The sequence below is a fragment of the Ambystoma mexicanum genome, chromosome 5q (assembly GCF_040938575.1).
Source record: "Ambystoma mexicanum isolate Mex_15411 chromosome 5q, UKY_AmexF1_1, whole genome shotgun sequence".
NCBI lineage: Eukaryota > Metazoa > Chordata > Amphibia > Caudata > Ambystomatidae > Ambystoma > Ambystoma mexicanum.
In genome coordinates, this window is record NC_090933.1 from 887,022,933 (window position 1) to 887,050,268 (window position 27,336).

General features: G+C 47.3%; 1 protein-coding gene across 2 annotated transcripts in view; it reads right to left on the minus strand.

The window, feature by feature from the left end:
* The window catches only part of INTS8 (integrator complex subunit 8), a 2,196,017-nt gene that overhangs the window by 1,792,905 nt on the left and 375,776 nt on the right, over positions 1-27,336 (minus strand). For both annotated transcript variants that reach the window (XM_069621379.1, XM_069621380.1), the window contains exon 5: positions 13,456-13,527. In XM_069621379.1, coding sequence (XP_069477480.1) covers positions 13,456-13,527 — 72 coding nt within the window. The remainder of the gene's footprint in view (positions 1-13,455; positions 13,528-27,336) is intronic.

The following is a 27,336-nucleotide window of genomic DNA, read 5'->3' on the forward strand; positions in this document are numbered from 1 at the left end:
TAAATTGCCTTGATTATCCAAAGCATCTGAGATAGTGAGACGTGGAACATTTTGAAGTTCAGTAACAAACCCAAGCTGTTCCACAGAGGACACGTATGGTGCAGTGTTGTTGTGGTAAAAAACCGCCAAACCTGATCTGAAAAGCCAGTTGTTCACATGGGGAAAGCCATGAATCTCTTAACTTCTGTGGCCACCACAGTCAACAGTTCAGAGGAGAGACCGAAGGACAAGACCTCGAGCTGGTATCAAACACTGCTAACCAGAAAACTCAGGTACTCTATCTCTGTTTGGTATAGACCGACACAAACTATCTGTGTAGGGGTGACATTTTGAATGAGTCCATTCACAGGGACAAGTTACACAGTCTCATATTCAGGATAAGGATAAGACCCAGTCCTCCTGCAGAATACAATAGTGGGAAATAATGGGGACAGCATCCCTTCCCATGCTCCGAGGCAGCCACTAGTTGAAATGCAGCCTTTGCAAAGAGGTGCAAGATGTCCTCCCACAGGAGGGAAGGGAGGAGGGCTTGTCCAAGGAATGGTGGAAGAAGGCGAGGCATTAAACCAAAGAAACTGTAGGCTCAGGCATCAAGAGGTGGTGGTGGTGTTCCTCTCCAGGGCAAATAAGGACAACCTTCCCACCACCGAAGAAGAATTTACAAAATTAAAGAGGTCTTGGACCGGGGCTGGAGGAGGGGAACATGGAGCTGAAAACGTTGCCCCCTCAGTGCACCTGGCAGGTGAAGCGCCTTTGCCGTTTGCTGGATGGCATCAGACCCCTACTCCAGTGGGCAAGATAAAAGATCAAAAAGACACCCTTCTGGAGGAGGAAGCGGAAAGCTGCTGGACTGCCAGCGCTAGAGACTGTGCAATGGCTTTGGTTGCCTTGAAATTGTCATGCAACTCGTCTGCCTTGGAACCAAAAAGATTGCCCCAATCAATAGGCATGTTGAGGAGTTTAGTCTATACATCAGGTACACACCCAGATGTACGCATCCAGGCATGCTGCTCGAGTACAGCCCGCAAGCACCATTCTTAAAATCAATGACCATACTGGAAAACCCCACCCATTTCTGAGAGCAGGTTGTTGACTGACTCCTTTCCCACATTCCAACGAGTGTCAGAGTAGCTTTCTAAGGCAGAGGAGGCATGAACAACCCACAACACCAGGATGCCAGAGGAAAAAACCTATGGCTGGGTGCATACAGCTTCCTGTTCTCTGCCAAATGGCAAGTAGGGTTAAACATTTGCCACCTTAGTTCCAAATGTGGAGGCCTGTACCACCAGGCTTTCCAGAGTGGAACAAACGTGGAAGAAACATGGTTCAGGAGGCCAAGGCCATGGTTCTTGGTCAGACCCTTGTAAACAGTGAGGCTTGCTTTAGATAGACCGCCATAATAGGGTACGAAATGGTGGATTTGAAGGGGAAAAGCACCTCTTTCCGAGGGTCTAACTCCAAGGTGTCTAAGGTCAGAGTACATTGGTAACTGAACGAGCAGTGTTCTCCAGACATTCAACCAATTGGTGATGGTCTTTTGAAAAGGCACACTGATTTTCTGTCATGGTTGTTGGATCAAAAGTCGGTTCAAAGCCTGAAGTATAGTTTACTGGGTTACATTAGCAATTGGTACAAAAGTATTAACCAGTCTTAGGCTTTTCCTCTGTGCCCATAATAACTTTGCCTTTTTTGATGGCACACAGTCACTGACAGTTTCTTTGATTTTGATTGTCGCCACATTTCTATTGTGGCTTGCTCTGTTCTCATTAGGTTGTTGCATCAGTTCTCTTATGTTGGCTTAAAACCTGGAACCACCTCCCCTGGTGCCAAAGGTTGGCTTTGCGGGGGTCAGGCATTAGACTCCTATGCAGTGGTTGACCCACAGAATTATTTGTCTTTGCTTTCCGACTTTTGTTGTGGTGCATACCTGGCTCCTCCACTCCCTCAACTGGAGTCCATGCCCTCACCACAAATGGGTGACTTGCTGTTTGAACTTTGGGAACCTTCGGCAAACTCCTTCACCTACCTCCTTTACTATACTTTATTCCTTGTTCCTCCCTTCATCCCATCCTGTCCTGTCCTGTCCTGTCCATCTTTTCCTTGCTACTGCCAATCAGCCATGCAGATAACTCCTTTCCCACAATCGTAACACACGTGTCTCTTGTTTCTGTGTTCCTTTTATTCCCTAGTTGGACAGGCCATAGGAGAAAGATTGTTAAAGTAAATTTGGGTGTGTGAAGCATACAAACATGCATGGGGGTTTGGATACTGGGTATCGGAACTACAATTTCGGCAGATGACTGATGGGTCAGTGGGCAAATGAACAGCAAGACCAGCTGAAGTTATTACAGAGTCATCCACCAGCTTGTTTTTAGACCACAGACTGGTGATACAGGCCACTTGTTAACACTGGCTTTATTCCTGCTTTGAAGCTGCTTGTTGGTACAGTTTTCTCAGAGGTCTGCAGACCCACAAAAACCAAATAGTAGGTTCCATGATCATCCAGGCAAGAAGTACTTGCAGACTTGTGCCTCAGTGTGAATCAGCTATTAATGGCCACCCGCAGTCGCAGTTCCACAGCCTGCTATCATTGTGTCTCTCAATCTCCAATAGTGCGACACATTCTAGTTTTCCTAACGACAATGTGGGGCCTGCATTTACTTCCACTCTACTACGTGATGACATTCTGGATTCACCACTTTAGTTGCAGGAACTACATTTTGTCTCACATCCTATTAGAGGGAAACACATTTAGGGGTTCACAAAGAAGTCATAAGGTTTTGGGATGAGGAACTGACACAAAGGTAGGGATTGGTTTGGGAAATTAGTAGACCCCCCCCCCCGTATACCACCTCTGGGGCCTTCATCACTATGCCTGTGGCAGTCTCCAGCCTTCAGGGTCACCCAAATTCCATCCATTCAACCTTCAGCCAAGGACTGCCATATTTCCCCTAAGCCGAAGACTGCATGAATTGGAGTTCAAGTCAGAAGTCAAGTAAGTCAAAGCCTTCTGCTGATCATAGAATGCCTCGGGGATGTCCTCAACATAACCTTCTATAAGGGATTGGGTCCCCTTCCTCAAAGGTGTGTCCCAATGTTGAGAGAAATTTGAACCAGGAGCTGAGACAAAAACGGTCTCTCCTGCAGGAACTAAGACTGAAGCAGAGCTACCCCACACAGACTCGACACAAAGGTGGCCTGGACCAACCTCATGTGCCAGCAGTTACTGCCCAAAGAGGTGCCTCTGCCAGCCTGAGAAGGTGCAGTGGGCTCTTGTTCCACTGCTGGAGTTGAAAGCGCCAGGGACTTGGCATAAAAGCCAATTTTCTGCCTGTACTCCTTCCCAGTGTTCTAGGATAGAGGAGCTAGTGGTGAGCGGCACCTGCACTAGGGTAGGTGGTGATTCTTCTGAGATTGAGGCAGACTCCCTGGATCAAGAGGATGATGGCGTTTGTTGGAGGAATGAGAAGAGTGGTGCTTTGAGAAGTCACTGGGCGAGTGAGTCACTCCTGCAGTGCAGTTTCTTCCTTTTGTCCTCCTTAACGCGTTCCTTCACGGGCCTCAAGCTCTTGGGGATTTTCAAGCAGGAGGTCTGTTTCTTGCATGTGGAAGCCTCTGAAGAAACCATTGAATTAGTAGGTGTGTCTTTCCGCACCTGTATGGAGCAGTGAAAAGCATCACAGCCGGTTCCCTTAGGGTCTTAGGATGCATGGACTGACGGTGCATCCACATTTTAGCAGATAGCTCAAAGGCAATGCACACAACTTGGGAACACGACAAGGCCTTGCAATATTGCTTCAATATCCCCCTCAGGCTGACTCGCACTTAAATCCTCCCCAGGCTAATATATGGAGTATGAGTGGGTAATTAATAATAGATATCTACTATTCATTGCTTACACAATGGAAGAAACTGGTTTGAATCGCTATATAAAATGATGTATTCTTATTTCTCAGTGTTATGACTGGGAGCCAAGCGCTAAAGGCACTGCTTATAAGGGCTGATCACAGACATGGTTTCCCATTGTCCTTGCAGGGCTTAAAGCCGGAGGCTTTTATGGGAGACCTGAAAGTCTGCTGAGAGGGTGCAAAGAAAAAGCTACGGTCATGCTGTCTAGCTGCTCCATGTTCACTAACCATGACCTCACATTTGGGGATATAGGAAGCAAACCAGAGCTGCAGTGAGTCCCCATGGTGGTTCGAACATAGCAACACTTAAGCCAGTAGGACATTTCTAAGATTAAGAATCTGACGGAGGAACAAATCCATTAGAAGCAACAAGTTACTTACCTGTAACTATTGTCCTCCAGCATGGGGAGAAAACTCGAGGACTTCCAACACGTGCAGGGAAAATCTGAAAATGGCTGCCTGTGGAGGGTCTTAGGGAGACTGATTGGATGGGGGCAGTATGATCCAGAGGACAGGGATTGGATTAAAGGAAAGTAACACGTTACTTACCAACTGGTAACATTCTTTCAACTGGATGTTCCTCCAAGGTCTTCCTCATCTTTGACATGCAAGATCCACAGCTGTGCGGCTTCGGAAATGTTTTCGCCCGGCAGAGGGCGTCCTGCGTCGATGTCCCTCGAAGGCCTCCGTCAAGGGTGACATCATTTGATGTTATAAGTAGCACGCACGGCGCCCATAGCCTCAGTTCATGTTTTTCCCCCCTCACAACGTGTGGCATACACGCCCACACTAATGCCATGACTGTCCTTGGCCTTGTTGGAACGCAAGCTGCAATAGCATGGGAAATTCTTGAGAGGGGTATGCTGGGAGGGCGATGAGGAATACGTTGGAGGAACATCCAGTCGAAAGAACGTTACCAGTTGGTAAGTAACTTGTTCTTCGAATGGATTGTGTCCTCCATCGTATTCCTCATCTTTGACAGACTCCCAAAGCAGTATCAATAAGTGGGGAAGGGAAAATAATTTAGATAAACCCAATTAAATGGCAAAGTAAAGCACTGCCTTACCAAAGGCAGCATCCTGAACATGGGAAGTATCCAGTGAATAATGCTCAACAAACGTGTGGATGGAAGACCACGTTGCAGCATCACAGATGTTCTTAACAGGGACAACCCTTTGCAGGGCTGTCGATGTAGCAATGCCCCTTGTGGAATGAGCCTGTAGGCCCTCAGGAGGGTCCTTGCCGCCAATCTGTCGCATTCGGAGATAGTGAGGATGATTCACCTAGACAAGGTCTGTTTAGAAACAGCCTGGCCCAATCTGTGTCCAGTATACTCCACAAAGAGCTGGTCGTACACTCTGACCTTGGACATTCTGGAAAGATAAAAGCTTAAAGCTCTCCTAGGGTCCAACCTATGGAGCCTCTCCTCTTCCGTACTAGGATGAGGCAGAGGATAGAAGGCAGGTAACACCATCTTCTGGCTCAAATGACATTCTGAAACTACCTTAGGTAGGAAGGACGCACTCTCAATACAACCCTGTCCTTGTGGAACAACGTAAAGGGTGGCTATGAAGAAAGTGCCTGTAACTCGCTCATTCTGCAAGCAACTACAACTAAGAAAACAGTCTTAAATGTTAATAGTCTCAATGGACAAGATTGCAAAGGTTCAAACTGAGCACCCATCAGAAACTTCAAGACCAAATTAAGGTCCCAGACTGGCACCTGAAAAGGCGACGGCGGGAACACATTTGTGAGCCCTTTTAGAAACTGAGTGATCAATGGAATCTTAAAATAAGAGCATTCCTCAGACAAGCGCTTAAAAATAGAGAGCGCTGCTAGATAACATTTAATGGTTCCCACCTGAAGACCCCTTTGGGCCAAAGAAAGTAAGAAAGAACCACCGGAATGGAACACTGAAAAGGATCAACATTCTGTTCTCTGCACCAATCGCAAAACTTACGCCAATGGCAACGGTACAGGGACTTTTGTTGCTGGGCGCCTGGCCGAAAGCAACACCTCAATTACGTCATCCGGAAGGTCCCAATCCTTATATCTCAACCTTGCAGAAACCATGCATGAAGTTTGAGAGTTTTGACCTCTGGATGGAGAACCCAAACTTCCTCTCGTGAGAGAAGATCCTCCCTTTGGGGAAGACGCACTGTAGGACAAATGGACATTTCTAGAAGGTCTGGGTACCACGCTCTCCTGGCCCAATCCGGAGCAATGAGGATCATGTGGGTCCCAAACCTCTGTAGCCTCCTTAGGACTTGAGGAATGACGGGGTTCGGAGGAAACTCATACAGAAGCGGGAATGAGCAATCCACGACAAACGTGTCTCTTAGAGCTCCTCTCGGAGGAAATTCCCTTGCACCGGTCACGAATACATCCACCTGTGGGGTTTCCCAAAGGGCAAAGACCTCTTGATGGACTTCCTGAGCTATCTCCCACTCGTGGGTGACCACGCTCTGCCTGCTCAGAGCGTCCGCCGCCGTGTTCTCCTCTCCGGCCAGATTAACTGCCGTTAGGGAGATTCCTTCTTGGATTGCCCAGAACCAGAGCTGCATCGCATCTCTGCACAATGGAAGCGACCCTACACCTCCCCTTTTGTTGAGGTAATGCATGGCCAACGTGTTGTCTGTCATTATCAGGACATTCTTTCCGTCTACAGACGGCAGAATAGCCTTCAGTGTCAGCCTGATTGCTCTCAGCTGCAAAAGATTGATGTGTAGTTTGGACTCCGATGGAGACCAACGACCGCTGATGGTCAGATTGTTGGCGTGAGCTCCCCACCCTGTGAGGGAAGCGTCCGTCACTACAGTGATCTCCAGCCATGGTTGCTAAAAAGGTTCTCCCTTCATGAGATTCTCCTCGCAGGCCCACCACAGAAGATCTTGTGTGACCCTGACCGGAACCTGAAGGTGATCCGACATCTTGCCTAAGAATTGGGACCATTGCGTCCTGAGAGCCCATTTAAGGGACCTCATTCTCAGGCGGGCCTCCGGCACCAGAAAAATGCAGAATGCCATGAGGCCGAGCAACTTTAAGAATTCGAAAGCCGGCAGACGCTGAGCATGCTGGAATTTGGTTACCAGCTGGTGAATGTGTTGAGCCCTCACCTTGGTTGGCGAGCACATCCCCAAGGATGTGTCCAACACAGCCCCGATGTACGGGAGCTGTTGGGAAGGTGTCATATGGAACTTCTTGAAATTGTGGGAGAAGCCCAGCATGTGAAGGGAGCGGCCGGTGACATTGAGATGATTCAAGGCTTGTCTAGGAGAATGCGCCCTGATCAACCAATCATCCAGATAGGGGCAGACGTGAATAGGGGTAGACGTGAATCCCCCCCTCTCCTGAGATGCGCTGCCACTATCACCATGAGCTTGGTGAAGAACCTCAGGCGGGGGTCAACTCAAATGGCTGGACTCGAAACTGATAGTGTCGAGCTGCCAATTGTGAACCACAGGTATTGTCTGTGCTTGAGATAGATCAGCACATTAAAATAAGCATCATGCAGTTCCAATGACACCAACCAATCTTGAAGTTGGAGGGCCTGAAGGATCTAAGAAAGTGTGACCATCTTGAATTTGTCCTTCCTGAGGAACTTGTTCAAGCATCAAGCCCAAGATGGGTCTCAGTCCCCCGTCCTTCTTGGAAATCAAAAAATAAAGGGAATACCAACCCTTGTTCCTCTCAGCTACAGGCACAGGCTCTATAGTGCCTTTCTCTAGCAGGGTTAAAATCTCCTGCACAAGGAGTGGATCTGGAAACTTCAAAGAGTGTCTCCCCGGTGGATTGTTGTGAGGCCATCGTAGAAAAGGGAGGCAATAAACGTGGGCTATTGTTTCCAGAGCCCACGCATCTGAAGTAATGGCCCGCCACTCTTCTAGATGCTGAGACAGCCTGCCCCCTACCAGCGAAATGTGACTCAAGGCCTCAGAGCGTTTTGAAGTGGCTGCAGCAGTGCCTGATGGCAAAGATGCTGCTGCTGTTTGAGCGGCTTTGGCACTTCGACCTCGTCCACCACGAGGAAACTTACATTGACCCCTTTGACTGGCCATTCCTCTCGCCCTTCCAAACGAGGAGGAGAAGCGAAAGGATCCACCCCTCCATTGTTGTCCCCTAGGATGAAAAGGCTGAGGTTATCTAACAGCTGCTACCAAAGATTTGGCAGCTGCTTTAGAGGTCTGCAACTTCTCAAGGCTCTCATCAGCCTTGCTGCCAAACAGATGAGACCCGTCAAAGGGAAAGTTGAGAAGACGAGCCTGCACATCAGGTGCAAAACCAGACTTCCGCAACCACACAAACATGCGCATCACAGTGCTCGTAGCCATGGACCTGCTGACACTGTCCGCAGTATCCAACCCAGACTGAAGGGATTCACACATGGTGTCCTTGCCATCCTTCACAATGGCCAGAAAGCAATCCCTTTCCTCTGCTTCGGGAATATGCTCAGCCGCTAAAGAGATGCAATTCCACAGTGTGTGCGAAAACTTCGCTAAGGCACAGCTGGAGTTGGCCGATTTCAACGCAATACTCCTTGCAGAAAACACATTGTGTGCCCCTCAATCCATGAGATTATCGTCCCTATAAGGAGGGATTGTAGTGTACGCCTCCTTGTTTGAGGTAGCCGTGGCTGCCTGGACTGCCAAACTCTCTGGAGTGGGGTGTGTGGATAGGTAGCTGGGGTCGCTACTGGATGGGCGGTATTTCTTAGTTAACGACTTGTTCACCGCCGGAATAGTCTCTGGGGCGATCCAAGTAGCAGCCACCCTTTTTTGCAATGCCAAATGAAATAAGCAGTGGACGGACACAGATCCAAAATATTCAAGGTCATCTTGATCAAACTGCAACGGAGGCCTGGACCAGCCCAGGGACTCCACCACTTTCAACATAAGTCTCTGATAAGAGGAGTCCGCATGATCCCCCGGGTCCGGCTTGCCGAAGTCCATCTCAGGGGAAGTGTCAAGGCCACTGGCATCGTGCAAAGACTGACATAGATCCTCCATCCGACTCTCTTCAGAAATCAGACAGTCCGGAACATTAGGGGTCCCATACGGAAGATGAAAAGGGCCAACATCCTCATCAGACCTCCGGGGTCGAGGATTTGGTGGGGCAGGTAACCCTTCTCAGGGAGGTGTCGTCCGAAGAGGAGGAGGAAGGCGACCGATGACGGCGCTTCCTAGACCACCTCGACGAAGAGGACGAGTGGTGCTAACCACTGCGGGACCTGGACCGCTTGGACGACTTCTGACGCAGATGGTCCCCTCTCGAATCGTCAGTTGAAAGAACGGCAGTCTTGGATTTACAGGGCTTGGACTTTTCCTGGCCTACCTTTAGGTTCCCCTTACGTTCCCGCAATGCTTTGGCAGTCAACAACTGGCACTTCGAAGAGTCATTCATAGCGTGGTCCGAGGCACCACAGACAAATTCGATGCGGGTAGGTGATCGACATATTGTAGCCACAGTCCCAACACTTCTTGAAGCCAGACCGTGGGGTTGTCGGGGTAGAAGACGACAACATTTCGGTAATTTCAAACGAGGCTCGCTGAGTTTTTCGAACACGGTTGCAGAAAAAACGGAACTGATGGTACGGGCGCCGTGTGTGCTAGTTATACCATCAGATGACGTCACCCTCGACGGAGGCCTTCGAAGGACATTGATGCAACGCCATTGAGGCAGGACGCCCTCTCACGGGGGAAACATTTCCAAAGCATCACAGCTGTAGACATTACATGTCAAAGATGAGGTATACGTTGGAGGACACAATCACAGTTTGTAAGTGAAACCGTTTCTTTTACAGAGGATTCCCAGCCCGACGACGGGAAATATTGAATCCATGCAAGACGCCATGCTGGAGAAATACTGATCTTGATGCATAAACTTGAAAACTTGAAGATCCCAAATAAGAGTTAAGGAACTGACAACCGCTGAAACAAGTATTTTAAAAAAAAGAGTATATTAATTCTAATGCATTTAGTCTACTTTCGTTTTGGTTAAATACTGGTCCATAGGATACATGGATTTGTGAAAAGACAATTTCATTATAGGTGGTAATTCCTTTCAATAAATGGCAGAGGAGGGAGAGGTTGGGGACGTGAATATGTTGAGTCGCCCAGGGTCTACGACTTTGTAATTCGTGGTCTGCATTAAGACTATGGCTTTGGGTGCCTTTCGTTGGTTATATGTGATTTCACTGACGGAAAATTCAGAGTGGTACATTTCATCCGGACCAAAATACCGAAAAACACATAACTTGTTTGTTTTTTATTTGGGGGTCGGTCCTGCCCCCAAACCCCCCCCCCATTTTCTAACCTTATAACGCCACCCCAAATCCATCCCAACTCATTTTAACCCTTTAACCCACTGCCCTTTATATATTTAATATTTTCTGTGTTTTTCGATATTATGGTCTTCAGTGAAATGGACCACTGTGAATTATCTTTGGTAAATTGACTGGGTACCCTTTCACTTTGTGCTTGGAATATATACAAATAGCCTGGGACAATGCTTTCGTTTTGGATTGCTTGGATTTAGAAATGCTTGAATGTTGCATCAACATGTTGTGTGGCATGTTTAAACATACATTTAAAATTAAATAGTGAAGATAGCGGGGCATAATCTATTTTTTCAATTTTTGATTTTCAAGCTTACTCTCTACTACTTTTATTTTGAATTGTTTCCATGAGAAAATCTTAATTTTGCTCAAGCTAAGTAGGCCTGGCCTTTAAAATCAAGCGCCCCCTTCGTTAGGACTGTTTCTCTAAATACCAATTAGGAAATCAAGATAAATGAACAGTTTTAATCGGAAAATGTACGTCCATGGAGTCTCCCTTTTCTCTTTTTCAGTGTATTATTTCAATACCCTAGTTATGTGTGATGAATCCTGCAGAGTCCTCACAAAGACCCTACCTAAAGTCTCCTCACAGGTGGCCAGGGGAAGGCAGCCGCTGCCTGATGCCGACCCTGGGGATGGTGTTAGCCAGGAGGATCACCAGGGAGGAGGAGGTTATGTGAGGAACCTGAGAGCATGCTCATTTCTACTCCTCCTGGATCCTCTTCTCGGGTAGCCAGGGAAAGGCCATTGCTCTTGAATCTCAACCCTGGGGGTGGAGATGCAAGGGAGAATCACCTGGGGAGAGGGACCTTGTGGAGTGGGAAGAGGATGTCTTTGGGCGAGACATGGTATCCCCCTTTCCCTTGTCAGAAAAAACTCGACCCTTGCCCTGCATTCATAGGTTACTGTCAGTAATTTTCTCGTTCTTACACACAACCATTTCCCTTTAAAACTGGGATGAGGAAGAGGTGACTAGGAGTTGTGCATACTCCCATTCATTTACACCACTTTGGTAGTGGGAAGAGTACCACCATTTCAAGAGTCAGGCATTTCCAGCTAATAGGACGAATTGTGGTCAGGCAATTGCAGACAAGGACTTGCACCTGCAACCAGTTAATAGGCCACATGTGTAAAAAAATGAGGGACTGCCAGCAGAGAGGGAAGAGAAGCTGCCTGGAGGACAGGACAAGGCTGACGGTGGAGCAGGCTGGAGAAGGGCCGTTGGGAAGGACGCTGGTTGTTGCAGAAGTGGGAAGGGACGACTGGGCCCAAGCGGGCCGTGAGAGGGTCGAGACGAATGCAGCCTCCTTGGCCTTGTTCCCACAGCCGGAGCTGTGGGACACCGAAGGATCCCAAGCATTACAGGTCACCGGTAGCGCCCGTGAGGGAAGAGCAGAGCTACCTACAGCAAGCAGCGAGGTTCGAGGAAGGTGAACGCTGCTCGCTAGGCTCCCGAATAGCACACATGGAGCTAAAGGAAGCCGGAACGAAGAAAGAAGACACCCAGAGAAGAGGCCATATACCAGTGAGTGGAATAAAGGGAACACTCATACCGGGGCACTTTTGGGGCTACAAAAGGGCATATGGCAATGCCCAACAAACAAACCTGGACAAATGGTCTTGGAATCCAGATTGAGGATTTGTGAATGCTGAGCAGGCTGCAAGTTGTTGTGAACATGTTTAAAAGGTGAAACCAGTGATATTGAATACCGAACTAAAGGAAAGTTATGATAAATATATGAACAAAGTGTAAAACAAGTAATGAGCATTCATGAACAAGGTGAAAAGCAAGTGATAAGCACTTATGAATACTGTGAGTGCAAGGTGGTGAAAAGGGTGAATACCACGGAATGAAATGTGCGGAAAACACATTGTGGCAAAGCCAAGAGACTGCCCAGGAGCATTAAATGAGTGTTAGACACTGTGTTTGCAAGAAAGCCCAAGAAATACAGAAGTATAAAAGAATGTTAAGGGGTATTGATTGCGTGACCTGTAATGGGAGGACCGTGTGGTCTGGAAACTGCGCCTAGACCAAATGTCCCCCGTTAGGCTAGATTGCATGCAGCAACCATGTGGAAGACTACACCAGTCTTGTCGTCCTTGGTATTAGCTAACCCAACTATTGGTATAGGTCTGTACTACACAAGTTGGTAGCCAACTGAACAGCCAGACTTATCTCAAGAAGGGTAAATGTGAGCTGTAGCATCGAAATCCACACATACAAGTATCCAAATAACACTTTCTCTCAAGGTTTTCTAGTAAAATGATTATTGAACTGTCAGTTTTAAATAAGCCTTCTTTTGAAAGGGCAATATACAACACTCAAAATACACTACTTACCACTTTCTCAGATTTAGTTTAAGCAAGTAGATACTCGTTAGAGATGCTGTCAATACATTTCCTACACCCTGGGGGAATGTCAATTACTGGACAGTATTGACATTTATATATCACTTTTTGGTACTTAATAAATACTGATTTTGTGAGAAAGGAAAAGGTTAGGGAAGGAAAAAGGTTAACAGGTTCTCAGAGCATGTGAGCACTTTTCAATCTCCCAATGAAGTCTAGATTAGATCTTTCCCAGCAATACAAGGTAAACTTATGCACCACCTATGAGGGACAGTTAGAATAAAAGGCTGCAGGAAGCCAGGACCGCCAAAGTCAATTTGAACAATGTCTACATAGCTGAGGCACTTCTTGTAGACAGCGCAAAAGTCTTGCAAAGTTAGGGCGCTTGTAAGGAATCACTGTTGAGCCACAAACCAAGCTGTTAGGCTTGTGAGGGTCAAAGCTGAAATAAACTCTGCAAAAAGCAGCTACTGCAAGTCTCAAGTGAGATAATGCAAGCTGCAGACAAAAGAGGCAAGTACCCCTTAGCCCTACAGAATAGGAAAGCTGAGGATAACAACAGGAAGTGCTGCAGAATGGTGTGTTTTGCACTATGTCAGTTGCTTCGATTGGCTGCATGACTAGTCATACTGTTCTATACCCAGGTGTGAGACTACTTGAGCATAAAACACAGGGTTGAGGTGTGGGTAATGTCAGTTTGTAAAGTTGGATGTATGACTGGGTGCATTGTTGCATATGCAATAAACAATCTTTCTGTATGTTCCGTCGGTCTATTAAAAACTAATGTTAACAATAGCTTCTAAGAAGCAGACAGCTCAAGGTACAGTCAAAGTAAAAGACATTATGAAAGGTATGGGGACTTACACACTTAACTGTGGTGGACCAGGCTTCACAGGTTTGATTGGGAAACTGCTTTGAACTATGGTCCTAATTGCCCTGCAAAACAGATCAAAGGAGAAGAAATATTGAAAAAAACAATCACGTAAAGAAATATCTATAGGAATCTTAAAATGTATAGTCAAAACAAAGACAGAAATTATTCGTACTATATTACCAAGTCCAATGCATATTTGTAAACAATGTTATACTGCAATCGAGAGCGAATATACAAGCAAACTGAAAATTAGATTTGCACCCAAGGAAGAGCGCTCGGCCAATCCGGTGGCTGGAACAGCAGGTGAGAGGAAAAATAAATACACACACAGTGTACCGCTCGCCGTTTCCAACCACCCAAGGCCCTTCCCCGGGTGGCGCCATCTTTTTTTCCCACTTTTTTTTAGGAATGTGGGGAGGCAACAGGGAGTCGCTTCCCTGTTGCCCTTCCCACCCTACCCCCACACACCGCCAAAACAAAACATACCTTTCCCCACTGTGATGAACCCTGTCGAGTCATCACTGATCCCCACCCTAAAATCACTTCCCACGTGGCCTGGGACGGCAGCCACTACCTGATCCTGACCTTGGGGATGGTATGAGGGATTATCACGTGGGAGGAGATGGCTGTCGGGGAGCTGTGGTGACCCCATCAGGAGAGATGCTGTATTCTTCCATTACATGTGAAGAAGGCCCTACAATTCCTAAATTCCTGATGGCATGTTGTCATCATACAAATCCTAACTGTTGTAAAACCTTAAAACCCCTTCTTACCAAACACTGTAGTCGGGATACCATTCACACTTCATATGTACATAACACATGTATAACAACTCCTCTTTCTGATGGTTGTGATTTAAACAAAAATCCAAAGCAATACAACTTTAAAAGCACAATAATCCTATTGCCATAAAATTGCAAGTACTGGGACGAGGAAGGAGGAGTTCATGTGGATCAAAAGGAACACCAAGCAAAACGTGCAGACAAGTTGATGTGATGGAAATGAGCTATGCAGAAAATGTAAACGTTGGTATGCCTTTTCATGTCAAAAGTGAAGGTGGAGAGGAAGGCTGCAGAGCGAGTGAAGCAGGAAGCAGAACTGAAGGCAGACACCCGAGAGCAGACTGTGCTGAAGGAGGCAGGCACTTCCTACCAGAAAGGCGAGAGACCGGGACAAGCAGGGCGAGTACAGCGAGAGGAACGCTGGGAAGCCAGCTGCAGTGGAAAGGCTGTTGGGGACGCATCGCACAAAAAAGCAGTAGTTGAAACGGTGGGTGAAGGAAAAGCCGATGGGAGAACTATGAAAAAGTCTGCAGAGTAGTAAATGTTTTTCCGAAGCAAGGACTTCGGCACAGCGATACGCCACGGGTCAGAAACGCCAACAAACACCGGTGAGTCTGCCCAGGAGTACTGGGAGAACCAGGGCGTACAGACAGGCTACAGACAATTGAAAACTTCTTTTGAATATCAACCAAGTAATATAGCAAGACAGAATTTACACAAGTCTCTATATATACGAGATGTCGATATGGGGAAAACTGGAGTAGAAGTTGTGATAAGCATTTGAACACTAATGAAGAAGCTGAAAGGCAAGATCTGTACGAGTCTTTAAATATGATGGGTCAACATGGGGAAGATTAGAAGAAGTATTGGCACAAGTCAATGAATACTAACAAAGTTAACAAACAAAGCTTGAACAAGTCCACATATGACCTGTCAATGTGGGGGAAGTTGGAACAAGTACTACCTGGATCAAATAAGTATGAACAGTGAAGGAGTACAACTGTGTTATACTTAAAGAGAACAAGAACTGAAAGATGAAGTGAAGGTTATAAGACGACCAGGTGAAAAAATTGCATCAGGCAGTGGTCCTTTGGGAGAAAAGATAACCTGGCAGGGCAGTATACCAGAGGAATCACAAAGCCCAGTGGGGGTTCCTGGCAGGGGAGTATACTTGGTAATTGGATATAAAGTATATGAAAGGAAAACACATTGTGAAAGTTCCTGGCAGCATACCAGGAGATCATTTTGTATATGTTGCTGTGTAGAAGAGACAGTTTTGGCAACCTTTAAATCCTCCATTGCTGGGGAAATACCACATTTCCCTCACTCTTAAAGTGTTGCGTGTCGGAAGCGGCCTCATTCTGTGGCATTGGAGAGCGAAGTGACGAGGTGTGGCTTAACATGCGTTGCAGTACGTGGAGTGTCACGCAGAGCATTGCGTTGCAAGGTTCTTTACTTTTTTATCCGAGAAGAGCAGAAGGAGAGCAGGCGTCCGCTCTGGATTTTCATTTTCGCGGTGCAGTTGCTGTATCTTGCTGGAATCCCCCCCCCCCTGAAATCCTCCAAATGCTGAGAGCCAGGTAAACAAGGTTTTCATGCACTATAGCGGCATAGAGACCCAGAGGTATATTCCCTTACATCGGTTCAGGAACAGCTGCGCTTGAAGAAAAAAAAAACAGCTGCACCGGAGAGAAAAAATAAACAGCCGCAGGGCCGGTCCTGCTGTCGGGCGCCAGAGGGCTACTATTTCGTTTCCTATTCTGAACCGGCTTCATTTGGAGCTTCCCTGGCCCCGATTCCCCTTCTCCCCCCACCGCCCGCCCTGACTTTGCTTTATGGCGGGAGAGAACTACCGCAACGGGTGTGTACTGTGCCTTTGTAAGATACAGGGCAAGCTGGATAGGATAGGAAGGGGGGGGTTCTGCCTTTCCAAGGGCGACGGCGGATGCAATACCTTTGAGCCCTTGGTCATTCCGGTGCTATCAAATGAGATTTTACAGAAAACATCAATATTTTGGGGGTCTCAAAAATAACCAGCATAAACAACAAACTGTGCACAGCGTGCACTGAGTGACTGACTGGCTCAGAGAGGCTCAGAGTCTTGGCATTTGTCCAGATTGTGGAATGGGAAGCAGTGGGGGTGTGAACTTAGAGCAGTTGGTCTACCTGGTGATATGCAAAAACTGAACGATATACTGGAGACTCAGTAGGGTAATGAAATGAGGTTGGATTCTGGGGGTGCTGTTTTGGAACCTCAGCTTAATGGGCACCCGGCAGTACGAGAAGCATACACTGCAGAGAAAGGTCCCCCGGAGGCTGCCTGGAAAATTCAGATTACGGGTTTGGGGGCTCCTCAGTTGGCCACTTCGATCCCTATCATGGACCCAGTGACTGCCTATACGGACTGTGAGATGGCTCTAAATGTTGGGAAGTATTCTCAGCAGGGGGCAGACCAGATCTGCTCAGACCTAATAATCCTAGTGGATGACTAAGGTCAGAGTGCTTCTTTGACAGGAAAGGGACTAGTTAGAGGGGACTTGGATTGGCAGAAAACGCTGATGTCACATCTGAGTGAGCGAGGGCTGCACGTGGATACCCTTGCTGTGTCCACGGCCTAAGGGAAAAAAGAAAAATTCAAATCAAGGCATTGGTACATTCTGAATCAACACAAGCCAAGGGGCATGTGGTACAGACCTCCAATATCATAGGTCTGAAATCTCAGAAAAACATGACATTTCTTTCTACGGTTGGGCACAAAATCGATGGCAATAAAGAAATATGAGAGCAAAGATAACCCAGAGTCTGACGGCACTGCCAGATCGATGCTTCCTGGAAGCTATGCCGAATGTGGAGGGGGTTTTGGACTCTCAAGCTCCAAACCCTGCCAGTGATTGACATCAGCTAAATTAAATCTTCAGAGGGTGGTGGTTTGGACTTGGTAGGAGATCCAGCCTCCTTTCTGACAGAACAGCTATCCTTGAACTCAGTTGATTTGGCTGATATACCAGGGAACACAGCACATGAAGGACTAAATGAAACCCTAAAAGAAATGGACCATCGAATGAAATTAACAGCTCACCTCAGCATTGAATCTCATCCTAAATTCCCATGTTAGCCTGCATGACAATATAAACATAGCGTCCGCAAATGTTTTACAGGCGAGCGTACTGAAGTGCATGATAAATTCTCTGGAGGTAACGTTAGGCAAACAGTCGAATAAGATTCTAGCTACTCTGTCTAACTTCTCAAACTTATTGGAAGCTCTGAGCAGTAAAGTGGAAAATCTAACAAACATGATGGAAACTCAGCATGGTGTGATTCTGGATTGAATGATTCTGGATAATACTAAGACTGGAATGAGGGAGGAGGGCAATTCAGGCGATGTTGAACGCCGGGACGAAATGGATCGAGAGAAAGTGCATGGGGTGGATCCAGGCTTGAAAGTAGATGGGGGAAGAGATCGACAGTGGAATCACTCCATTTAACAGTGAACATCCAACAAGTGGTAGGGTTTTGGGGCTGGCACAGGCTGAATCCGAGGGAGGAGAACTAGCTGCATCCAGGGCCACAATGCCTCATGCTGAGCAGATGGGGAAAATGAAAAGGAAGGATGGGAAGAGAAAGAATAGGTGCAAATGCAATAATCGGGGGGGGGGGGAGATGAGAGGGTCGAGAAAATACATGAGATTCCTAGACCTATCTTATGATCCGAATATCGTGGAGGACTGAGGGCAGGATGAGGGGGCCCAGTCTCTGGAGAAAGGGACTCGAAGAGACAGACTGTGCAGTCATAGGACCAAGGCAAATAAAGAGGAGGCATCTGTTTGTGTGACATCTATGCATTCATATACATTAATACAAAACCGGTAAGGGAGAAGAGAAAGAGCATGGTCAATATGAGTAAGGAGAAAGGGAAGAAAGGACAGCGGGGATCAAATGAGAAAGTACAGCAGGATGAGTGTTCACTACCTGCATAAATGCAAGAACACAGGTTTGGAACCAACTGAATCAAACTTCAGATCCGCAAAAGCTGAATGGCGGAACGGCGGTGAACCGTCCAGCAACAAGAATAGCGTCGATCTTTCTTTAGAGGGAAAAATAAACCAGTCACAAGGAAGGACGTAGAGGGACAGACTGTCGGCCACGGCTCCAGAGGAGGCTCCCGTGCAAAAACAACAAAGCTCTGCAGTACTCCAGCCCTCTGCTAAGACATACCTACCAGAACAAAATCAGCTATTAGCCACTATGGCTCTAGGAGAGGAGCTAGAGGTAGTGAAGTCAAGTGAAACTTCGGGGTCTAGTGGTGAATTCTCTGAATCTTTCTATGCGCGCCCACACCTTTGGCTGGAACAGACATTGATTGGAAAGAGTCACACTTAATGGACAATTTTGAAACTGTTGAAGGACGTTCCGGAACTGTACCTTTTCTCCACGCATGATAGACTATATCCATTTCCCCAATGATAAGATAACGGATATAGTGGAAATTGGCTTGCAATCACATCTGGGCGTGAATGCTTTGTTGTCAGTAGAAGGAAAATTTAGGGAAAACTGATTTAAACTGTAAACGGTAAAACCAATGGAAATATCTCCTTTAAATCTAGGAAAGGTTAGGGGTGGTGGGGGTGACAAGAAAAAAACGCAGGTTTCAGATGTTAGGAGTTCTTTGACTAAGGGAATCATCAAAGCAGGAGATCCTAAAAGCAGGGGGTGGTCCCTGCTACCAAGAATCCTGACTTAAGTCTTTCAAAAACTGAATGCTAATCAGGCGTTGCTTTAGTAAATAATGATTTGAATGTCCAGAGTTGGAAAACGAGGGGTTTTAGAAGTTTCATTAACGAAAGCACCAGTAATGACATTTTTGGTGCATATGATTTAATCCTGCTGCAGCAAACGTGGCTGCAGATTGATTTGAAGTTAGATGAATTTACCGTTATTGGTCAACATGCTAGTATAAGGATGGTGGGTCGGCCGTCGGGTGGACCTCATCATCGCATCACGTAACTCGAACCTAACGATGATTAAAATATCTGGCTCACAGTATGGCATTTTGGCAAACAGTACCCTTAGTGGCATGATGGTGATCAATCTGTACTTTAATCCCTCCTGTACCACACTGGATGTTTTCTTAGAATCAATTGTCGAGATATTGGCTGATGCAGTTAGTTCGGGTAAGCCAAAAGGTATGCTTATCACGGGTGATCTGAACTGTCAGTCTCTTAGTTTAAAGCAAAATAGGAAGGGATTCAACCTTTGCAGGGAAAATGTTAAGAAATTGTGTAAATTTCTGGAGGATTGGGATCTCATGATCTGTAATGGGAGTGTGAATGGCGATCTTCAAGCAGGGCAGACGTGGGTGGACTCTCGGGCTAAATCAGTAATCGATTATATAATTGTATCTAGAAACCCGTTTCAACAATGTTCAGATATGCGGAGTCAGTCAACCTTAAGAAGTGACCATAATATGCTATCAGGATGGTGGGGTAAAATTATCAGGAAAGTCTAGACACTTTGCCTCCTTGGTTTACCACCACATCAATCGACTAATCAGGTTTGGGAGAAATGGCAGAGACCTAAATAGAAAGTTAAAAGAACCGGTGGTTTGTACCCCCAATGAACAGCTATCAGAGATTTGTTTGACTGAACGTTTCACTTCCCTCTTGTGGGACGTAGATAAACGTCACGGAAGAGCCAAAAGCAAAGCCTAGCCAAAATATCTCTTTGACGTACCAACTTGGCACCGGAAAAAAGATCGAAGAAAGAATCTGAGAGACCGGAGATTAAGAAACCTTGTTATGACCACCGTCCAGAAAGAAAGGAAAGCTATGCTAGCTGTATACCAAAATTGGAATAAGGCAAATGGAGCCTGAAATTGCAAATAGAGAGTGAATTGATGCTGGAAACACTGATCACTAAAACACTCATAATTTCTGGTCCTTCGTGAATGGAAGAACAAGTTACTTCTTACCTTGTAACGTTCTTTCGATGGGATGTTCCTCCGACGTATTCCTCATCTTAGATATCTCCTTCCAGCTCTGCTGGCCTCGGATAATTTTTCTCTCTAGAGGGCGCTGCGCGTCGACGTCCTCCGAGTCGATGTCCCTTGACAGCCGCCGTCTCGACGCCGACGTCATCCTGCCTATAAAGGCCGCGCGCAGCGTCCGTTGCTCAGTTCCGTTTTGTAGCCCACAATAATACTTTCTGGACTAACTAATCACCCTGAAGGAGCGTAAGCTGCAACAACAAGGGAAGTAGAACTGCGGGGATGGATGGGAGGGTCGATGAGGAATACGTCGGAGGAACATCCCATCGAAAGAACGTTACAAGGTAAGAAGTAACTTGTTCTTCGAAGGGATTGTGTCCTCCGACGTATTCCTCATCTTAGATAGGCTCCCATAGCAGTATTCTATTATCGGAGGAGGGAGTACTGACTTCACGCTGTCTTCTATTGATGAATAGAATGCAGTACAGCCCTTCCAAACCTAGTCTCTTGAATGGAGGAGGAATCCAGATTGTAAAAACGTGTAAAGGTATGGACAGACGACCATGTAGCGGCCGCACATATGTCTTTAACCGGCACGCCTCTTTTGAGGGCCAATGAAGCTGCAATACCTCTGGTCGAATGAGCCCTAAGGTTTTGAGGGGGCTCTTTCCCTGCCAGTTTATAACATTCCAGAATGGCTAGAATGATCCATCTGGAAATGGTCTGCTTAGTTATTGGTAACCCCAGCTTGTGACCTGCGTAACCTACAAACAGCTGGTCGGCTTGTCTTATCCTGGCTAGTCTACTAATGTAAAAACTTAAAGCCCTCCTAGGGTCTAGCCTGTGTAACCTCTCTTCCTCTTTCCCCGGATGAGGAGGAGGATAGAAAGATGGTAGGGTAATCTTCTGAGTGATATGGAATTCAGAAACCACCTTTGGGAGGAAATTAGGCTTCACTTGCAGGACAACTTTGTCTTTGTGAAATACAGTATGAGGGGGTTTACAAGAAAGAGCTTGTAATTCGCTCACCCTTCTAGCAGATGTAAGTGCTATTAATAAAACAGTTTTAAGGGTAAGGAATCTTAACGAACAAGAATGGAGAGGTTCGAAAGGTGTACCCATCAGGAAAGTTAGTACTAAGTTTAAATCCCATAGGGGAACTTGGAATGGTCTTGGGGGATAAACATTGGTTAACCCCTTTAGAAACTGTATTTTTGTAATTTGAAGTAGGATGTAATTTTGTAATTTGAAGTAGGATGGTTCTTCCGCAGTACGCTTAAAGATGGATAGCGCTGCGAGATAGCCCTTAATGGTGCCAACTTGAAGGCCTGAATTTGCCAAATATAATAGGAAGGACAAAACCATTGGTGTACCACATGAAAAAGGGTCGATATTCTGTTCTCTACACCAGCTGCAAAATCGGTTCCAACGGCAGCGGTATAAAGACTTTGTTGCTGGCCTCCTTGCAGAAAGCAACACCTCCATATCATCATCAGGGAGGTCCCAATCCTTGTACCTCAGCCTTTCAGAAGCCAAGCGTGAAGGTTGAGGGTTTTGATGTCTGGATGGAGAACCTGACCTCCCTTCTGTGAGAGTAGGTTCTCTCTGAGTGGAAGTCGAATTGGAGGGCAGATGGACAAGTCTAGAAGGTCCGGGTACCACGTTCTCCTGGCCCAATCCGGGGCAATTAGGATCATGGTTCGCCGGAATCTTCTCAACCTCCTGATCATTTGAGGAATGACAGGGACCGGTGGGAACGCGTACAGAAGCAGAAACTCCCAGTCCACTATGAACGCGTCTCCCAGAGCTCCTCTCGGGGGAAATTCCCTTGAGCAGAACAGGTCGCATTTCCTGTTTAGGCTGGTGGCGAAGAGATCTACCTGAGGGGTTCCCCAAAGGGCGAAGATCTCCTGAAGGACTTCCTGAGCTAGCTCCCACTCGTGGGAGACTGTGTTCTGCCTGCTCAGAGCGTCCGCCGTCAAGTTCTTCTCTCCGGCTAGGTGAACTGCTGATAGAGGGATTCCTTCTTGGATTGCCCAAAACCAGAGCTGCATTGCCTCTCTGCACAGGGGTAGTGATCCTACGCCTCCTCTTTTGTTGAGGTAATGCATGGCCACCGTGTTGTCCGTCATTATCAGGACATTCTTCCCTTGTACAGCTGGCAGGAACGCCTTCAGCGCAAGTCTGATGGCTCTCAGCTCTAACAGGTTGATGTGTAGTCTGGACTCCGATGGAGACCAACGACCGCTGATGGTCAAGTCGTTGGCGTGGGCTCCCCACCCCGTGAGTGAGGCATCCGTGACTACTGTTATCTCCGGCCAGGGTTGCCAAAACTGTTCTCCTTTCAGAATGTTCTCCTGACAGGCCCACCACTGAAGGTCTCGAGCCACCCTGCCGGGAACCTGAAGAAGATCTGTCATTCTCCCTGAGAATTGTGACCACTGAGTCCTCAGTGCCCACTGGAGGGATCTCATTCTCAGGCGAGCCTCTGGCACTAGGAAAATGCAGGATGCCATGAGGCCTAGCAACCTCAAAAAGTCGAAGGCTGGGAGACGTTGGGCATGTTGGAACTTGGTAACCATCTGTAGAATATCTTGAGCCCTCACCTCTGGTGGCGAGGCTTTTCCCAGGGAAGTGTCCAGGATCGCTCCTATGAACTGGAGTCTCTGCGATGGTATCATTTGTGACTTCTTTAAATTGAGGGAGAAGCCCAGTCTGTGAAGGAAGTGGCACACGTGATTTAGCTGGATCTGAGCTTGTTCCGGAGAAACAGCCCTGATCAACCAATCGTCCAGGTAGGGGTAGACGTGAATCCCTTCCCTCCTTAGACTTGCAGCCACCACCGACATTAATTTGGTGAAGACCCTCGGGCGGAGGTCAGCCCAAATGGCAGCACTCGAAATTGATAGTGAGAGTTGCCAATTGCGAACCTCAGGTATTTCCTGTGTTTGAGATGGATAGGCACATGGAAATAAGCGTCCTGAAGGTCCAGAGATACCAACCAGTCCTGGAACTGAAGGGCCTGGAGGATCTGAGAAAGAGTGACCATCTTGAATTTGTCTTTTCTGAGGAATTTGTTCAATTCTCGCAAGTCCAAGATGGGTCTCAGTCCTCCGTCTTTCTTTGGAATGAGAAAGTAAGGAGAGTACCAGCCCTTGTTCCTCTCCGCTACAGGCACCGGTTCTATAGCACCTTTCTCTAGCAGGTCCCAAATTTCCTGCAAGAGGAGCGGATCTGGAGCTTTCTGAGAGCTGATCCCCGGTGGATGACTGAGGTATACATAGGAAAGGCAGGCAGTAACCTTGGGCAACTGTTTCCAATGCCCAAGCATCTGATGTGATAGCCTGCCATACCGTCAGATGTTGAGTCAACCTGCCTCCTACAGGTGTCCTGTGAGGGAAGTCCTCAGAGTGGTTTTGGGGCGGCTGATGCAGATGCCGATGGCAAAGAGGCACCTGCTGTTGCTGCGGCTTTTGAATATCTACCCCGTCCACCTCAGGTGGTTCTTCTTTGACCCCTTTGAGCCGGTCGTCCTCTACCTCTTCCGAATGCGGAGTAGAAGCGAAAGGACTTGCCCCTCGCAGAGGTTCCTGTGGGACGAAAAGGAGTCTGACGGATTGCAGCTCCTAGGGATTTTGCTGCTGCTTTTGAAGTTTGCAGTTTTTCTAAACTGTCATCCGCCTTTTTCCCGAACAAAGAAGAGCCATCGAATGGCATGTTCAAGAGCCTGGCTTGCACATCTGGGGCAAAACCCGACCTTCTCAACCAAGCGAATCTCCTGGTTGATGTACTTGCCGCCATTGCTCTGCTGATACTGTCAGCCGAATCAATGCCCGTCTGGAGGGATTCGCACATAGCGTCTTTACCGTCCTGTATAATATTCAGGAACGCATCCCTTTCTTCTCCCTCCAGGATGCAGTCAGCCGCTGTAGAAGCACACTCCCAAAGTGTATGGCTGAACCTAGCAAGGGTGCAAGTAGCATTAACAGATTTTAACGCCATGCTACATGCTGAAAAGACTTTCTTTGCCATAGCATCATATTTTTTATCGTCCCTGTCCTGTGGGACGGTAGGATAAGCCGTCTTGACATCGGTAGAGGATGCTGCCTGTACCACCAGACTTTCTGGGGATGGGTGTTTAGACAAAAACTCTGGGTCCGTAGAAGATACCCTGTACTTTGTCGACAGTTTTTTATTTACTGCTGGTACTACATCTGGGGTTTCCCAGTTTGTCATGATCTTTCTCTGAAGAGCTTTATGAAAAGGCACCACAGGATCCTCCTGCGGGCCTTTGTCAAGAATATCCGTGAGGTCATCTTGTTGGAAAGATTGTGAAGGTGCAGACCACCCCATGAACTCTGTAATCCTGGCCTTTAAGGCTCTGTAGGGGGTTTCAGCATGCTCCCCTGGGTCTGCCTTAGCAAACTCCACCTCAGGGGAAGTGTCTAACCCACTTGCCTCATGTAAAGAATCATGAAGAGCCTTTAACCTGCGCTCTTCAGAGGAAAATTCCTCTCTAACTGGGGTTACAGATCCCTGTAACTCAAATGTGTCTTCCTGTTCAGACAAATCACCCTCTTCTAAAATTGAGGATATAGTTCTCAATTGTTCTGAACTCATAAAGGGAGTAAATCCCATTTCCAAGGCAAAGGGTGCCGAACTTGTCATTATTGGCCTCGAAAACGTCGATGTCGTCGACGCCGAAGGCTTCGAGCGTGACGTCAAAAACAGAGGCGGAGGCCTCGAAGACCTCGACAGAATTGGAATTCTACTCGACAATATCGAAGCCGTCGAGGGCCTGGGGATAGTCACCGGATGTGTGGTAACCGTGACTTTTCTCGGCGTCGACGCCGGTGTCGAAGCTGGCGTCGAGTCGACAGACGCGTGTGTCGAAGGTCCCCTCGACAACGGCGTCGAAGACATCGACGTCGACGGAACCGTCGAAGAAGGTTTGGAGGTCATAGTCCTGCTCGAGGGTTCGAGACGCGCTCGAGAGGTTTCTTTCGCCGGGTACTGTGACTCGCGGCGTTTTTGACCTTCGGGTCTTTCGACCAGAGCATCGCTCTCGGCAGTCTTCGAGGGGGTCGAGGCCGCTTTCTCGAAGACGCTCATCATATTTTTTCGGAATTCCTCCCATTCAGCCCGGGAACTATGTTTCGTGGGGCAAGGGATTCTTTTTGGCGAAACAGAGGAAGAGGAAGACGAAGAAGGGGATCTTCGACGTCTCCTCTTCGAGTGCTTCGATCTCGAGGAGTGATGAGACCCACTCCGAGACCTGGAGCGCGAATGGTGACGAGGAGACGAGTGTCTCGACTTCGTCGACGAAGAAGAAGCTTTAAAAGTCTTACCTTTCTCCAGCTTCCCCCTACGCTCCTTCAGGGCCTTAGCTGTCATGAACATACAGTCCTCGCATTCCGAACAATGGTGTTCAGCTCCCAAACACCACAGACAAATTCTGTGAGGATCGGTCAACAACATTTTTTTCCCACAATCTCGACATTTCTTGAAGCCGGATCGAGGAGTTGTCGGTTCCGACGAGGAAGCCATCGAGTACGGATCGAATAACTCGAGGTAAATAGATTATCTGACTAAGAACTGAGCAACGGTATTCCGAGGCACTGAGTAAGCGCGGAAAAACGGAACTGAGCAACGGACGCTGCGCGCGGCCTTTATAGGCAGGATGACGTCGGCGTCGAGACGGCGGCTGTCGAGGGACATCGACTCGGAGGACGTCGACGCGCAGCGCCCTCTAGAGAGAAAAATTTTCCGAGGCCAGCAGAGCTGGAAGGAGATATCTAAGATGAGGAATACGTCGGAGGACACAATCCCTTCGAAATAGGGCTTTACAAGTGTCCTGCCAAAGTAATTATGTGTCGGAAGACCTGTGGATGAAACACTACAGATCGCATTTTGATAGAAGTACCAATGAAGTGCCAGATCCAGGGTTAGAGGCACCCTGAGCGAAATGCAGGTCTTTAGACATATTATCTAAACTAATTAAAAAAGCATCAGGTTCTAGGGTGGCAGGGCCCAATGGGCTCTCTAATGCAATTCCGAAGGCTGAGGCGGATGCTTGGTCAGTGATTCCATTCTCCCTTTTTGGAAAATGTTCTGGAAAATAAACTGTGTACAGAGAGCTGGAAGTCTGCTGTGGTGATCCCTATTTTCAAGAAGGGCGATCGAGCGGATCCTAATAACTACTGCCCAATCGCCCTTCTTGACGTCGATAGTAAGATCTTTGCCGGAGCGGTGTTGCCTGAGTTGGAGTCTTGGGCAGAGAGTGGTAGGATACTGGATAGGGCTCAAATTGGTTTTAGAAAAGACCTTTCCACTACTCTGAATGGCTTGGTAGTAAACATGCTAAGAGATCAGGCATGGCAAGCTAGTAACCAGCCATTGTACGCTGCAATGATTGATCTGAGCAAGGCTTTTGACATGGTGAATAGAAGTCTCCTTTGGGCTAAGTTAAACGCATGGGCCAAATCAAGGGGGCATCTGGCGATTCGGATACATCTACATGAGAATACCACGATCGAAATCAGGCTGGATAATTAGGGACATCTTACTTAGCTAATATATACGGAGAGTGGAGTGAGGCAGGGGCGCTTGCTTGCTGCCTGCCTTTTTATTCTTTATATGGCTGATATGGGTAAGGACGTGAATAAGGAGGGATTTGCTAGCCCCAAAATTAGTGGGCGAAATATCAGTTGGTTGGCCTATGCAGACAATGTGCTGATACTGGACTTTACTCCCATTGGAATACAGCAATTGTTGGGGGCTATGACAGATATGCAGACAGAAATGAATTAGTAAATAACCCTGCTAAAACCAGCATTTTAAGGTTTGCGACAAGAATAAAAAAGGGGGTGGGGATGAGATGGTCATTGAAGTCCCAGAACATTGATCTAGTGGAGGAATCCACCTACTTGGGTTTTAGAGTAACAGCCTTCCCTAATAAGAAACAGATAAAGGACAACTTGATAACTAAAATCGATCAGTTGGCCGCCCACATTCTCAATAATCCCATTGCTGAAGTTTTAGAAGGGTAAGGTAATCCCAACCCTGGCATATGGCATGGACATGGAATCCCAGGCATGGGAGGTGGA